Source organism: Chelonia mydas, chromosome 14 (assembly GCF_015237465.2).
Source record: "Chelonia mydas isolate rCheMyd1 chromosome 14, rCheMyd1.pri.v2, whole genome shotgun sequence".
Lineage (NCBI taxonomy): Eukaryota > Metazoa > Chordata > Testudines > Cheloniidae > Chelonia > Chelonia mydas.
In genome coordinates, this window is record NC_051254.2 from 8,055,308 (window position 1) to 8,072,148 (window position 16,841).

Genomic DNA, 16,841 nt, shown 5'->3' on the forward strand with positions numbered 1-16,841 from the left:
CTTCCTGTTTCAATCCGCTTTAATCACTGGTTACAATAATGTTCCAAAGAGACACACACTGAACCCACAAAACAGTATCATGCTGAATGGTACCTGAATGTAAAGGTACCGTTTTATCCTGTGGGATCACTCTGGTGTAACATCAGGTCCCAAGCTGAAGGTACCATCTCACCGTGGCACAATGATTCTTGAACACTGTGCTGTTATGATGTAGCGGGATGCTGGTACTTGAGTGTGGTGTCAGTTTGCCGTGATCTCATCACTAAGGTGGCATGTCCATGTAATGATGCTTTGACATTGCTGTATGGCAGCATGTTTCAACGTGATAATGCTTTCATGCATTGATACTCAGAATGAGGCTCATGAAGTGGCTCTTTTTGTTCCTCCTGTAGCTCTTTGCAGCACATGATATTAAAACGCTGTGTGATTTGATTATTAACCAATCAGGATGCTTTTACTGTGTTATTAAGAAGTTGTAGATAATAAAATAATAATAGTTGGTCAGTCATTTTGCCGTGAAAATAATATATATCAACTAAATATTTTCCCTGTCCTACTGTTTAAATATGAATACATTGTACTATAGTAAATGACACAATGAATTCACACTACTGTTTCAGAGTAACAGCCGTGTTAGTCTGTATTCGCAAAAAGAAAAGGAGTACTTGTGGCACCTTAGAGACTAACAAATTTATTTGAGCATAAGCTTTCGTGAGCTACAGCTCACTTCATCGGATGCGTTCAGTGGAAAATACGGTGGGGAGATTTATATACACAGAGAACATGAAACGATGGGTGTTACCATACACACTGTAACGAGAGTGATCACTTATAATGAGCTAATACCAGCAGGAGAGCGGGGGGGGAACCTTTTGTAGTGATAATCAAGGTGGGCCATTTCCAGCAGTTGACAAGAACCTCTGAGGAACAGGGAGGGGGGAAATAAACATGGGGAAATAGTTTTACTTTGTGTAATGACCCATCCACTCCCCCCCCCCCCGCCCCCGCTCTCCTGCTGGTATTAGCTCATCTTAAGTGATCACTCTCCTTACAGTGTGTATGGGAACACCCATCGTTTCATGTTCTCTGTGTATGTAAATCTCCCCACTATATTTTCCACTGAATGCATCTGATGAAGTGAGCTGTAAGCTTATGCTTATGCTCAAATAAATGTGTTAGTCTCTAAGGTGCCACAAGTACTCCTTTTCTCACGAAAAGCTTATGCTCAAATAAATGTGTTAGTCTCTAAGGTGCCACAAGTACTCCTTTTCTTTTTACTCCATAGAGATGCTTTTCACAGGAGGAAAAAAAACAAATTTGATGTTCGTAATGGTGTTCAATGCTTTAAACACAAGTTTTTAGGGATAATGTGACATCATGTTTCCCTTTTAATTATTCCATTCCCCTGCCTTCCTGTCAGACAGGTGCTTTAGCACATTCCCCCCACCCAGATTTTACAGAAGCATAAGGCTTAAAGGGGAATATGAGTACCAAAAGTTGCAAATGTTTGAAAACACATTTTTAAATTTAATCATTATCTTAGGCTATGTCTACTAGAGAGTTTATAGTGGGGCAGGTGTACTGATGCAGCTGTGCCGCTATAAGATCTCTTGTGTAGCTGCTCTATGCTGACGGGAGAGAGCTCTCCCATCGACATGATTAATCTACGCTCAATGAGCGGTAGATGAGTAGCTATATTGGCTGGAGAAGCTCTCCCGCAGACATAGCGTTGTGCACACAAGTGCATATGATAGCATAATTTATGTCACTCATCATGGGGGTGGAATATTCACACCCCTGAGTGACATAGGTTTAGCCAATACAAGTGGTTGTGTGGACATTGCCTTAGACTCAATAAATAGTGAGAGAGAGCTTTCAGGGAACGAAGGGCCTCATCCAAAGCTAATTAAGTCAGTGGAACAGCTCCTGTTGACTTCAGGGGCTTTGAATCAGGTCCTAAAGGGGAGAGGGGAGAAAATTAATTCCTACCGGCACTATCTTCCTCTAGCACTTGAGGAAGATATCCTACAACACCTGAAATCAGGAGATCAGAGGATGCAGCTTTTGTCTCCAAATTTGACTTCCTGCATGGATCCAGCAGGCCAGTCCCTTAATTCAGTAGTCATTAAACAATAAAATATGTGAAAAGATGGTTTGACTTCTATTGTTAGTTCCGTAAGTCCCAGCTGTGTTTGTTGTTCAGCAGATTTAACCAATATATTTTTTTCCTAGAACAAAAATGGAAAATTAGTTATGAGGATAAGAAGTTCTTCATTTATCACCCACAGCATGCTGTATTTCGGGATGTGGTTGGTGAACTTAGAGGTAGGTCTAAGTGATATATTTTAACACTCTGCAAAAAATAAGGGACCAGATTCAGGCAGACGCTGCTTCCCAGAAATCCCTGCCCAGCTTCAGATGGAAGGTTTCTCTGCTATTCTGCCCCTACAACACGTTTGGAAAGGCCACTTCACAGGCCCTCAGAGACAGTAGCATTAGAGATGTGTTCTGGAGTGGGGCTAGTGGTTAGTAGGTGTGGTCTGTGTGTTTATGTGTAAACATCACGTGATCTGGAAATAGTCCTGGCAAAAAGATCTGTTGCTGGCACTGAGCTGAGCTTGAGGCTTCTGCTGTCCAGAATACAGGTGTACATTAATGCTACATTTGCTGTGTGCCTGTGTTGGGGACCGCTTCACATAGTTTTTGAATTTGGCCTACTAAATTGTGAGAATGTGTTTTGCTATGGTGTATTAAATGGGACTATAATGTTTGGTTGGTTTGTGATGGAAGGTAGTAAATTAATTTAGGGCTTGATCCTAAGGTCATTGAAATCAATGATAAAACTCCCGTTGACTGTAGTGGTGTAAGATCAGGGCTTTATGCAGGAAAGTTCAGCTGAGAAACAGAATGTGGTTCTCAATGGGAAACCAATTTTAACCTAATTTTCCAGCTGGGTCTTAATTCTGCTCCAATTGACACCAATAACAGAACGCCGATTAACTTCAAAAGGGGTAGGATGTAACCCTAGTTTTAAGATTACGTAGTGAGTCTCTTCCAAATTAGAGGTGATGCCCCAGGTACTGTCTCCCTGATCACTGCTCTACATGCAGTCTTCCTTTGGTTGTTTTGTGTCGCATTATGTTTTTCTTTCTGGCATTCTGCAACTTTATAAAGCATTTATTTTTATATGATTGGATCCTTTAAGCCTATCACTCCGACCCCTCATCCACTGGGCAAGAGGGTTCAGAGTTTGCAGGACTGAGCTCTTACTTACTTACTGAAACTTGAAATTGGATGATATGTCTTTGGAACAATCTTCCCTGGGTGTACAAAACCAAAGATATAAATCATGACTACAGCTTGATATTTGCAGATGGCTGTTACCAGGTTTGACAAAGCAGACTCATTTGATATGGAGGAAATGCAGTGCATTGTTCATATGTTTAAGCTGAGAATCCAAAGTACTGAGAGACACAACTTTATGTAAAATTCCTAGAGCCTTGATTCTCCATTGCCTTATGTAGTTATTTACAACTGTGCAAAGGGAGGGCAAAGTGGATGTATAACTCTATCATCAATGCAAGCTAATAAAGAAGTGTTTTGTTTGCTCCAGTAGATGGCACTATATTCCCCTTGGGCTAAGTTTACCTATAGGTTCAATGCCAAAAAGGAACTGAGATTTTTCACTCTCTCATATTACGGCATACCTATTTAATTTTCGATCAAAATTTATATCCATCCCTAAAAACCTGGTGTTGCAACACTTTTTTAAATACTGTAAATTATTTACATTAAAATGCAGAATTGCAGAAATATTACACTACTATTTACCACTTTATATGGCACTTTATATTTTCAAATTATTCTCACAGATCCTATTTTATGGGTGGGGAAACGGAGGTACAGAATTTAAGGCCACATAATAATTCAGCTTCACAGCCAGCATTAGAATTCAAGAGATTCTTGTGCACACTAACATTACTGTTAATATTAACATATTAATTACTATATTAACGTTAGCTTTACACCCTTAAATGTCACTGAAAAACATTTTAAAAAAACAGGCAAATTAAAGGCTTAACCAGCTGATTGCTGCTTCCCAAGCAATGGAAAAATTTGCCTATTAAAATGGGATCTGCTATTATGGTTAAAGTAGTAATGAGGCACGTGTTTTCACTGACGTTGCAGTGCCACTGTTTTAAGTTAGATGACTGACATGAAAAACAGTTTTAGCCAAGTTGCAAAGCCTGCACACATACAATGAGGGAGTAACCAAAAGGGAAGTGGGTGAGGTTATTACATCCTGTGTTTATTATATCTCCTTTGTGCTCATTGCACCAATTCCTGAAGGCCATCTTGTAGTTTCTTTGATAATAATAGGTCTTGCAAACCATCACTCAGCAAAGGCAAGGCTGGGCAGTCTCAGTGATGTCAGGATCTTATGTCTGAAAAGTGTTTTGAAGGGTTAAAAAGTGCTAAGAAAAGGAAAAATGGAATAATTCCATATTTTCGTAACAATACAATGTAAAGCATAGGAGTTAGAGATTGAACAGATCTTTTAGATAATCCTCTTTCCCTGCCAGTGCAGGACTCTACTTACAGGACATTTTTCAGTGTTTTGTACAATCTTATTTTTAAATATGACAAGCAAAGGGATTTCCTTCACTCCCCTTGGGAGACAGTTCCACAGCCTAAATAACTTTTGCTGATGGGAAGTTCCTCCCAATTTCCCAAATTTCAGTTTCATCCCACTACTCCTAGTTACGCATTCTTATATGACCCAAAATGATTGTGCAATAAAATAAAACCAATTGTGCCTTTGGATTTCATTTCTCTCTGCTGTCCGCTTGCAAGCTTCCTTCACTTTGCTTGCTGGCTGCTGGCACTCTAGGAGAGACATGCTGTTTTGTTTAAATCCTCCACATTCTTTGCTGTGCCATTTCCCCATTGGCCGGATGGGGCCATCCTTCCTGCTGTGGCTGCTGATGTCAGATACACACTCAGACCCAAGCTGAGGCTGCTGCTGCAGAGACTCCTCAGTTCTGCTAGCTACAACTCACACACACAGAGCTGTGGTGGGGGAAACCCAAGCCCCAGGAAGGATCAAAGGTGTGTGTGTGGGGAAATATCAGGCAGCAGATCCAGTCTCTCCCCCACAGTGCAGAACTAGTGCGTGCATAATAGCAGCTGTAATACGGAGAGGAAGAGGGAGCCGTGTTTATCAGCCTGGAAAGGAAACGTTGTAAAGCCTTTGTCCTGGAAGTAAGCATCTCATCCTTGCTGCTGCCACTGCTCCAATATACTGCTGCTGGTGACATTAATATTTGAGGCTGGTTGTTTTGGGGTTTGTTTGTTTTTGATTGCTCCAGGCATGTCTTGATATAGCTGAAAAGGAACTGTCATTTTAATACATTTCCAACGGATGTCTTTGACTTTAAAGATCGCATTTGATGTTTGAGACTTCTTTGTGTGTATGTATGTGTGGGAAATTCACATGATCTCAGTTTGAAGGAGGAAGAACTGGAAGAAAGGAGCAGTTGTATTGGTTTTTCTTCTTGCTGGGTCATCCCTCCTAGATGGTAGTGTTGGGGTCTTTTGAGCACATTGTCAAGTACACACTCAACCAGGGGTTTGATTCATTTTTCTGTGGTTTTGTTTTTGCCGTGATCAGAGTGCAGAAATAACCACTCTTCTCCAGCTTTGCTGGTTTGCAGCAGAAATATGCTCTTGAAGGAGTACCGGATCTGTATGCCTTTGACAGTTGAAGAGGTAGGTGCATTCACTAATAATGCTTATAGTGCATTAGGTTATTTGTCCTTTTCCCCCCTGAATGATGGCTCAAAGGGAGGTTAGAAAAAATTAGTTATTTTGCGTTTATTGTACTGTCATTTTTCTTTGTACAATGAACTCTTTCCTGTTGTGATTGGTGTAGAGAAGCATATTTCCATTGCAAAATAAGGAAATCTTATGTAAGTGAAAGTAAGTGTAATGAATTCACTGTCATCGAAGTATTAGTTGTAATAATTTAGAAATCAAATTTTTTGAAAGGGTTGATGTGTGTTGAGATATAGAATCTGATAAAGCATTTGTCCAATAAACCCAACTTCTAAATACATGAAAACCTTCCTTCTTTAGACTTAAAGATCTCCCTTACATCATTGTTAATAAAAATGGCCTTAAACTTAATGATTGTAGTGTGTAGATCTCTGATAAAACAATTAATCAATACGCTTTTAGTATTGGAAAAAAGTATTTTAAAGTCATGTTGCTTTCTATCAATCAGACTAAATTCTCTGGGTTATGGACATTGTATTTTTATTTGCCTGCAAAGTATCATGCACATTTATGGCCATCTATACATATCAAAATATGTATATGTAATAGATTACTTAGACATATATACATAGATGTATAGTGAGTGTGTGTTTGTAAGTGTAATAAATACCTAGACATCTAAAGGCCTGCTAATTCATACATATGTGAGTATGATGGTGATGGAGCTTTCTTGTTGCAAAATGCCACACACAAATAAAAGGATTAGGTGCTGCTTTATTAGTTCTTTATGTTGCTGTGGTGGATACTAAAAGAAGAGAGGAGTTACTGTTTTGAAAGTATGACAAACATCAATCCCTTGTCTAACAGCCCTAGACATTTGACAGTGCCTCTTCAGGTCAATCAAAATCTGAACGTGCATCACATATTTCTTTTGCAAACACCCACACTCAGAAAAGTTTCTTTTTTCTACTTTTGCTTTTGTCAATGTGGCAGATCATTTGGTTTCTAAGACCTTTCTGGGCCACCGGAGGGCGCTTTGAATACATTTCTTTTACTGCCGGCTTTCCTTCCCCCATCCCACTCTCTCCTTGGTGCAGAAATGTATATAAAGGCAGTGGGAATACTAATATTATAGTGATTTTATTGCAGTTAATTTGTATCACATAGTTTAAATATAGCACTGCATTGTCTTCACATATCTGGAAATCTGCTAGACTTCAGTGATGTGTAATGTTTGTGCTTTTGGTATTTATGTAGTAAAATGTACCGACAATAGCACAATTGTAGCTAGTCCTGCATTTCTTGCACTCTACAAACTCCCACTCCAGTCAATGGGATCTTGGGGTCGCCGTCTAGGAATGTAGGATTTAGCCCTTAAAGATAATACCTCTTCGGTATCTGAATGCAGTAGTTGACTATTAAATATTATTACATACAAAGGGTCCCCAAAAGGTATTGTAAGCATTCCAGGTTAAAATATAAAAGATGGTCACAAAATCCATTTACTTTACAGATCAAAGTATCCATTATGTTATTTGTTTAAATGACTACTTTCAGATTAATATTTTGCTACCCATTATGGATAATTTTCCCCCCCAGTGTATACAACTGTGGAGTCCCTGTTGTCATGTCAGTAAGCACACTTGGGGATACTCCTATGGATCTACTTAATTGGAAAATTAAAGTAGTATTTTTAAACCGCTGAATTTCAGATTTGGTTTTGTGATAGGGGTCCAGTCCTGCGCCCATAGAAATTAGTGGCCAAACTGACTTCTGTGGGACCAGGATCATCAGAAAGCCATATGTATATGTTCCAAGGTAATAATTCTCCTGTTCTCACGTATGTGTGTTAGCTGCAACAATTGTTTCAAAGAAGAAATTGATAGAATAAGCTGTCATGTTGTACTGTAGCTCTTAACTTGTTCAATCTGTTATTTTATTGGAAGAAGCAGTTTGTCAAAGCCAAACTTCTTTGAACTCAAGCTGCCCTCAAACGATCACAGTGAATTAATAGCAGTTAGTTATGTGTTCAAAAAGGAAACAAGTTCCTTTTCCTTTTAAAAATTAATGTTACATAGCATTCTAGGGTGGAGAGAAAATCAAAACCCCTGCTAAAGTTTGTACAGCACGTAGCACAAAGGGGTCCTGGTCCATAACTAAGGCTCCTTGGCGCTATGGTAATACAAATAAATAATATAATAAATATAAGGATGCATCACATTCTGTACAGGGAGACTCAGGTGAGCAAGATTAGGTTGAAAATCTTTTGTCCTGTATGATATGCACGGAATTATTTAGGATGCCCACTCTTGCTGCAGATTGTTCTCTGGTGTTAAATCATCCATTATTCCATCTGAGAACCACAGCTGAGAGAGGTCAGTGACAGAGAAGGGAGATGGATATGATCTATAGTATTTCACTTGTTAATTACACAATGAACTAGAGTAAAGTTGTGAAATTAACAATCGGTCATATTTTGGGGTTCTCTAATATCACTTATGTACTAAAAGAAAATACACAGTGATATCTTCAGAATAATTATCTTACTTTAATTCACTGTTTACCATTTCCAACCATCTCTGAACAGTGTAAATACCTTACTTTATAAGAACATAAGAATGGCCATATTGCGTCAGTCCAATGGTCTAGCCCAATATCCTGTCTTCCATCAGTGGCCACTGACAGATGATTCAGAGGGAGTGAACAGAACAGGGCAATTTATTGAGTGATCCATCCCCTGTCATCCAGTCCCAGCTTCTAGCAGTCAGAGGTTTACGGACACTCAGAGCATGGGGTTACGTCCCTGAGCATCTTATCTAATAGCCATTGATGGATCTATCCACCATGAATTTATCTAATTCTTTTTTGAACCCAATTATAGTTTTGGCCTTCACAATATTTGTTGTGTGAAGAAGTACTTCCTTATGTTTGTTTTAAATCTGCTGCCTATTAATTTCATTGGGTGACCCCTAGTTCTTGTGTTATGTGAAGAGGTAAATAACATTTCCTTACTCACTTTCTCCATATCATCCATGACTTCTATCAAATCTCCCCCCACTCCCCATCATCTCTTTTCCAAGCTGAACAGTCCCAGTCTTTTTAATCTTTCCTCATATGGTTGAAATAAGTTGAAATGAGAGTTTAGTTGTCCGCACTAATGTAATATTACCATTGTCCATATACATTACTAACAGCATGTCTACTTCCAAACTGATGCATTGTGGATAGCGGCGCTCATCTTCTGAGAGCTAAGAAACATTTTGGAGCTAGATACAGAGAGGTCTAACTACCTCCTGCAAGCTGTTTATTGACCTCAAATCCTGTGGGATTCAGTGGGAATTGAGGGTGTGCAGCACCTTGCAGGATTAGGATGTTAGTAACTAGTTGAAAAATGCAGCATTTCTTTCTTACACAAGAGCTTGGTTTTCTTTTCTATTCTGTATAGGTTCTTATACCTCTCTCATTACCGAAATATCTGAGCGCTATTCTGTAGCGTATTATGCAATGTGACTGACATCTTTCATGTATTCATTCTCATATCCTCTCCCTAGGAAGAGAAGTGTGTGCAGAGGAGTGTCTTGTTTTGATAGGGCTTTGTTTTGTTTTGTGCCCCTTTCCTTATTAAGAATCCTATTGCACTGCTCCTTCCCCCATTTGAAAGTTCTGGCTATGAGCCTATGCACTTTATACATGAAATCATGAAATGCTCTGTCTCCAAAGAGACTTTTCCATGGCTGTTGTTTTGTTTTGAGTTGATTTTTTTTTAGTACTGATCTATGAATTATCCATGCATAAAACTCTCACATAACATGAATGAAAAAGAAGAATCCTTCCTTACTCTTCAGTGTTGTGTTGGGGTTCCCCTGAGACCTTTTCCACTCAGTTTGACTCCAGTCTCGGTACTCAGTTGCCTTTATTTGTCATACTGCAAAGCTACACTGAGTAGATCAAACTCAAGCATAGGAGGTGGGTATAAGGCATACCGCACATCCAGATTCACAGCAAACCTCTTCCTTTATATAGATTTACACATTGCATTGCATTGACTATACCATTGCATTACATGTTTTGAAATTGGCTTGGTTACTTTGTAGGAATCAATCCCTGTACAACATGCTTTGTCCAGGCACTGTCCATGCACAACTTACTTTTTACCTCGTCTTTACATTCCTGGTTTATCTTCTCCATTGTAAATGGTTCCCCCTGGCTGTAGTTAGTACAGACATTTTGTTTCCAGCCTGCTGATCCATTTACCTTCCTAATCCTGGCTCCCAAAAAATAAAGCCTTACCTATGACAATTACTCGTGTCAAGCCAGGCCTACATGTTGTATTGTGGTGATCTCCAAAAAGTGAATAATTCCATAACCATTTGTATGGAAATACCCAGGCACAATAGGTAAATTAAGGGCCGGGTTTTATCCATATTATGTAAGCAATTTAATCCAAATTGCTTAGGGTGAGATTTTCAAAAATGGCTTCTACATTTGTGTGCATAATTTTGTAAATAAATATAATTTGTGTGTAAAAATGGAATTCTGTGTTTAAATCAAGTAGTTAAATGTCTGCCTGATTTGTCCAGAAGTAAATCTACACAGACAAATGCAGCAGCTATTTCAATGCTCCTTTGATCATTAGGTCCTGGATATTGTTTCAGGGGAAAATGTCATTTAGACTCAAAAATTGATACATCTCAAAATAACAGGGCAGTGCTATTTCAGGTTTAGACCTTTTGTATCAGATGTGCTGGGGCCAACTCCTGTTGTCTTTCAAAAGGCAAATCTTCCATTGAAGCGAACAGCAGTTCCACCAAAGTATAGAATGTAAGAGAGAGCCCCTGAAATTTTATTTTGGAGTCTGAGCCACCAAGCAAGAATCCTGTCCCATATCTAGGTCCTTATGAAGACACGTATTCTGGAAGGGTTCTGCCATACATAGTAGCTTCTCCATAACTACTCCAGCTTGTCTACTTAGGACAGTCAATTGCGTATTGATGCCATTGAAGATTAATGCCCTGGTTCAAAGCAGGTTGAGATTCATCCTTATGCAAGAAAAAACACACAGTAATGTCAGTGGGAGTTTTTTCTGTACATCTGTTGCGTTAGTTCCTTAGTATTTCTTAGCAATTAAAACATGCCCAAGGATACAATTTAATATTGGTTAATATTGCCATTAACTGAAATATTACCAAGTATATATTTTGCCCTAAGGTCCAGATTATCCCTGGCTTTTGTGCAAGGATACAAGGTAAAGTCCAGGGAAGAGAAGTACATCTTTGCACATTTGCTCTGTATACCACAAAGCTCAGTCCTTCACTGAGCTCTTGCTAGGATATTGTGGCTCCATGCCATCCTCATCCACCTTTAAGGCTGTCGCTAAATGTCACAGTCAAGTCATTACAGGGTATGTCCACACTGCAATTAAACACCTGTGGCTGACCTTTGTCAGCTGACACAGACTGGGGCTGTAAAATTGCAGTTTAGATGTTTGGGCTTGGGCTGAAGCCTGGGCTCTGGGACCCTCCCCCTTGTGGTGTCCCAGAATATGGGCTCCTGCCTGAGCCCAAATGTCTAAACTGCAGTTTTACAGCCCCACAGCCCAAGCCTGAGTCAGCTGGCAAGGGCCAATAACAGGTGTTTAATTGAAGACATAGCCACAGAGAGAACTGCGTGTCAGTTGCCATGAGTCTAAAATTGTTTTCAAATATTACATTGGAAACTGTCTAATTACCTAAGTAATAGTCTGGGAAATGTCCTGTTGACTGCTTTCCCAGGATAAACACAACTCCAGGCAAGACTTTCCAAATTTAACCAAAATATAAATGATGTCTGACTAGCCCTCATAATGCAATTGCCCACCACATGCTAATTCTGTCATCCTGGTTCCTCATCTTGTTGTACTTGCATGAGGAATTCAAAACCAGCCCCTCTGTTGACAGTCTTAAACCGTGCAAATTACAAAAGTAGTTTCTTTTCAATAGTACATAAGGAATCTAAAGTCTCATGAAGTAATTGTTTTGAACATATTTCCAATCTTGAAACCAGGCTGCAATTAACAAACCATTCCAGCTCTCAGTTTTCTTTCCCATTACATTTTAATTTGTTCATTTTAACAAATAGGAATGTTTATATTACATCATATGAGAAAATACTACAAGATCCTACATACTTTTTTAAAGTACCAAAGTCACTCAGAAAACTGTTGCTAAACAGCTGAAGAGTGTTTTGCCTGAAGATATTAAAAAGATTCAGAAAGGTTTGTGCTCCATACCAGATCATAATTCCTGTCTTTTTTCTGTGTAGAAAATATCTTGTGACTTTAATACCTTCCAGTTACATTATCTGAAAATGTTGAGCAAACTGGACAGTATGGCGGGTGTGTGTGTGTGTGAACGTGCATATTGTGACGAGGAAGGGCAACAGGTGAAGCCATTGATCTCTGTAACAATTCTCTTGAGCGATATCTGGGGAGAGATTGCTCTGTAGGGAAACGGGAGCCAGCAACCATTTCCTTCCAGTTTGGAAGACTGAGTTATTAATTGTATAAAATTATATTAGAAAAATGTGAAGTCATATCTCACCAACTTTTTGAAGCCAAATGCAAAACAAAGTGAGTCATCCTCAGTATTTTCCAGAGAATGGGCTGACTATCACCATTTCTCTTAGTTCTAGAGTTGGTATATGGGACCAGATCTTAAACTTCTTATTCTGAAGAAACTCCCAGTGAATAAAATAGCACAAATTCTTCTTTTATTTATTCTGGTGCCAATCAAGAGTATCTCCACTGAAGTCAGTGGACTTATTCCCAATTTACACTGGAATAAATAAGAGCTGAATTTGGCCCTTGTAAAGTATATAGGAGCAGCCTCATAGTCACATATCAAACAAGCAAAAACTGTCAAGATACTCTCAGATACAGACTGAATTATTTGTAAGTTTTAGTGAGTCAGGATTTTAGAGCTTCCAAATGGGAGTAATCATGAAAAGTGTCTGTCATGTTTCCAGACATCAAGTATTAGGGGTTTTCCCCCCAATATGGACTGTTTACATAAAAATATTTGAACAACCAGTTTTGTTTGGTGACAGCCTATATTTGCATTCTAAGGAGCTTATGGACATTTATCCCTGAAGAGCAGGCCCACCGATACGGGGGGCCAAAGGGGCAATTGCCCAGGGGCCCGGGAGATTTAAAAGTGCCCGGGGGCCGCCGCTGCCGGCAGTGCAGTGGGGCTAAGGCAGGCTTCCTGCCCACCCTTGCTCCGCAACGCTCCCGGAAGTGGCCGGCACATCCCTGTGGCCCCTGGGGAGGGGGTCTCCATGCACTGCCCCCACTCTGAGTGCTAACTCTGCAGTTCCTATTGGTTGGGAACTGCGGCCAAAGGGAGCTGTGGGGGCAGTGCCTGTGGGCAGCGGTGTGCAGAGACCCCGTGGGCTCCCCGCCTAGGAGCCACTGCCAGACCAGCTTTCCGGTTGCTTTCGGGAGCTACCCAAGGTAAGCGCTGACCCCCTGACCCCCTCCTGCATCCTAACCCCCTGCCCCAATTTAGAACACACATCCCGCACCAAACTCCCTCCCAGAGCCCACACCCCCTCCTGCACCCAAACCACCTCCCGTACCCAACTCCCTCCCAGAGCCCACACCTCACAGCCCCTCCCGCAGCCAAACTCCCTACCGGAGCCTGCACCCCATACCCCCTCCCACACCCCAACCCTCTGCCCAGCCTGGTGAAAGTGAGTGAGGGTGGGGGAGAGCGAGCGATGGAGGGAGGGGGGATGGAGTGAGCAGGGGGTGGGGCCTTTGAGAAGGGGTGGGAGTGGGGCAGGGCAAGGATCTTTGGGTTTGCGCGATTAAACAGTTGGCAACCCTACCAGGCGGGCATGTGGAAGCTCTGGCTGTGCTGGAAGAGCGTGCCCAGCAGTGCAGCCGGCAGCTCGTTGGGCACCACCCAGTGCAGGCGCAGCACTGCCCAAATGTCAGGCGGACCGTGTCCGTGGCTTGTGTGTGCTTGGGGGCCCATTGACTGTTCTGCCCTGCGGCCCGGAATTGCTGTGAGCGGGCCTGCGGAAGAGATTTCCTAGCCTGCTGATTGCTCTATGTACAAAGAGCAGGTTTTTTAGCATGTCAGATGGAGAGATTTAAGGCTGTCTGAAACTATTTGGGGATGTGTTTGTATGCACAGAGAAGTAGCTGACAGTACTTATGTATCTGCATAATTATTTGCTGGATTGGGAACTTTTGCTCCACTGGCTTCTATTACATGATCTTTCTAAGGGAAAATCTCTGTTATGGTAGTGAAGTACTGTATAGAAGGACACTGTCTTTTTCTCTAAATTACAATCACCCACCAGGGGGCAATACTGTAATCATTACTAATGAATAAAATAATCAATAATTGTTTAGTCTTTTTTTCAAATATAACCCATGCATATGTTTCCAAAGAGATGTAATTAAATGGGACATTTGAATGGATAGCAACAAGTTGTTTGTAAGCAAGAGTAGGGCACATAAACATTAGATACATGTCAGATTAGGTTCATTTTTAATGACTTGTAACTCAAAAGCAGTCTGACCACATTCTTATCCTACACGGTGAGACTGGCAGTTTTCATACCAAGTTATAGGGGGTAGAAATCAAATATAATGAAACCTGACTGAAGCCTTAGCTATGGAGAGACTATCATGTTTCCATTATCTTATTGTGATTTCCTCAAAGGATCTTGCAGCAGTTTTCAAATTGAAATGGGAAGAGATTTGTTCATCATCATTGCTCTACAGAACCTGGCTCACAATCTTTATCTTCTTTCTGCAAATTAATCTGCTGAAGCACTGACGTGCTTGGCAGAAATGAATTAATGGCTAATTACCGATCTACACAGTCTCCGGGCCTCCACTTTATACATCTTTTTTACTCTCCAAAAGAAAGCATTGTAAAAGACTCACTTGGACAAGCAGATCTGATCTGATATCTCATGGTCAGTCTTATCTGCTTACATCAAAAAGCCTTCATTAGAACATGACCTCAGATTGACCTTGAAGATGACAAGCTAGGGAGAACAGTTGTAACCATATAACAGCTAAAGCATGTGAAGCTATTACTATATAGGTCCTGCAAAGAGCCCGAAATAAATTGACTTCTAGTAATAACTATAGATGTTTTTGTTTTATTTTTATTTATAGTCTAGTAGTTTAGAAGAAATGATTGGAAGCCAGGAGGGATGTGTTTTAAAGGGGGAAGAGAATGACTGGCCTGCTTTACACTTGAGCTTTCTATAGCCTCACTCAAGCCACCTGTGAACTGGAGAAAAGTGGAACAGATGTCAGATCTGAGTTGAACTCTTCTGCAAATAGATCAAAGATCAAAAATAATTCTTCTCTTACACTTCAGACCCATTTCATATTTCAACCCAATACTGTAAAAGAAAACAAAAGTGTTATTGGAAGATTCTGTGATGATTAATTGAAAAATGTATTGAGTTAATAAGAACTTGTCAGTGGAAAAGATTAGACGTTAGCTGAGCAGCTCTCCCTATAAACACACACATGTAAATTACAATAAAAATATACTTGGGATCAATGGAGAACAGTGGGTATTTCTTTCAGTGTTGAAATCCTTTAGCTTTAAAAAGCAAAAAGGTTAACACTTACACTTTTGATTGGAAGGTTTCGTCTGACATAATTTAGAGCCCGATCCTGCAGTCCCTACACAGGAAGAGCTGCCAATTAATACTTTGCACTTATAGTATCTTTTATCCAAAGAGCTCTAGAGCACTCGAGAAATTTTGGTTTTCTCAAGAACTCTGTGAGATAGGTTAGTATTTATTAGACCTATATTACAGATGGGGAAACTAAGGCACAGAGAGGGTAAGGCCTATATTTTCAAAAGTAGCCTCTAATTTTGAGTGCCTTAACTTAAGGGTTTTAGCCCCTTAGCCAGATTGTCAGAGGTGCTGAGCACATTCAGTTCCTATCTAAGTTAATGAGAACGGCCAATGACCAACACCTCTGAAAATCAGGCCACTCTTATTTAGGTTCTAACTATGGATGGCTGTAGATGCCTAACTTTAAGCTCTGAAGTTTGAAAATTTTGGCTTGATAAGTACATTCTCCCTTGCTACAGTCTAATTTCCTTATCTGTTTTTGAGCTGTAATGCTGGAAATGCCCCATTTTTGGATGCATTTTGTCAGACTCTAGATGATAATCTTCTTAATTTAAAAATAAAATATTAGGCAATTATAGCCCTTAAAGTGGAGTAAGATCTTTAAGTTTTTGGAGGGAAAAGATTTCTGCAATAGCCATATGAACAGGTTTGCTCCTGGAGACCCTCCCTGGTAAGCACTCTGGGTGAAGTAACCAACACAGAGAGTCCACCAAAGTACCTTCACCAAGTGTCTTCATTATTGTTTATGCGCCAGGTACATCACGATATAGCATCAGATCTGTGAAGACCTTTCCTGCTCCCTGGGTCAGCCTTGTTTTCTTCCCTGGGTTCTCCAGCTGGTAAACTAAATACCTCATTAGCTCATCAGGTTCCGTAGAGCTGTAAGTGATCTCTTCTGTCCTGTCCTTTCAAATACAATCATGCTTCCTAAATCCCTCCTAGTCTAACTACACCCAGTGCCTGGTCTGATCTATAGTGACTAGTGTGCTGGCCTCCAAAGGGCTGAGATAGTTATGTTTGAAAATTAGCACCTCAGCCTGTGTGAGGGAATGTATCCAAGTTGATCTGGCAGGTTTTAATACAGATAACATCTGTTAGGAATTGTCTTCTCCTTGGCAAAATATCCTGCCTAGATGATCAGATAGCCCTGTAACCAATGGTTTTGTCATTGACTGATTCATCCAGCATCCTCTGTGTGACTGGTGGACTGACAAACATGTTCCCCAAGCTGTCTTTTTATAGCTGAGTCAGTTGTGGTTGCTGGAATACATGCAGATATTGTAGTTAGCTATTCCATCCTGAATATCTGAACACCTGAAACAAAGATTTAGCTGTCATGCTAGACACTAATATACTGTTGGCATGGGAATCGTTGTTCTGCATATGCGTACTGGCTCTTTAGTTATATT

At 40.4% G+C, this 16,841-nt stretch overlaps 1 protein-coding gene across 8 annotated transcripts in view; it reads left to right on the forward strand.

The window, feature by feature from the left end:
* Positions 1 to 16,841, forward strand: part of PITPNC1 (phosphatidylinositol transfer protein cytoplasmic 1) — a 198,495-nt gene that overhangs the window by 791 nt on the left and 180,863 nt on the right. For 6 of the 8 annotated variants that reach the window (XM_037914090.2, XM_037914088.2, XM_043527639.1 and 3 more), the window contains exons 2-3: positions 2,233 to 2,325; positions 5,672 to 5,769. In XM_037914090.2, the coding sequence (XP_037770018.1) occupies positions 2,233 to 2,325; positions 5,672 to 5,769 (191 nt within the window). Of the gene's footprint in view, positions 1 to 2,232; positions 2,326 to 4,908; positions 5,263 to 5,671; positions 5,770 to 16,841 lie in introns of those variants that run through there. The other 2 variants (XM_043527641.1, XM_037914093.1) reach the window with 2 other exon arrangements.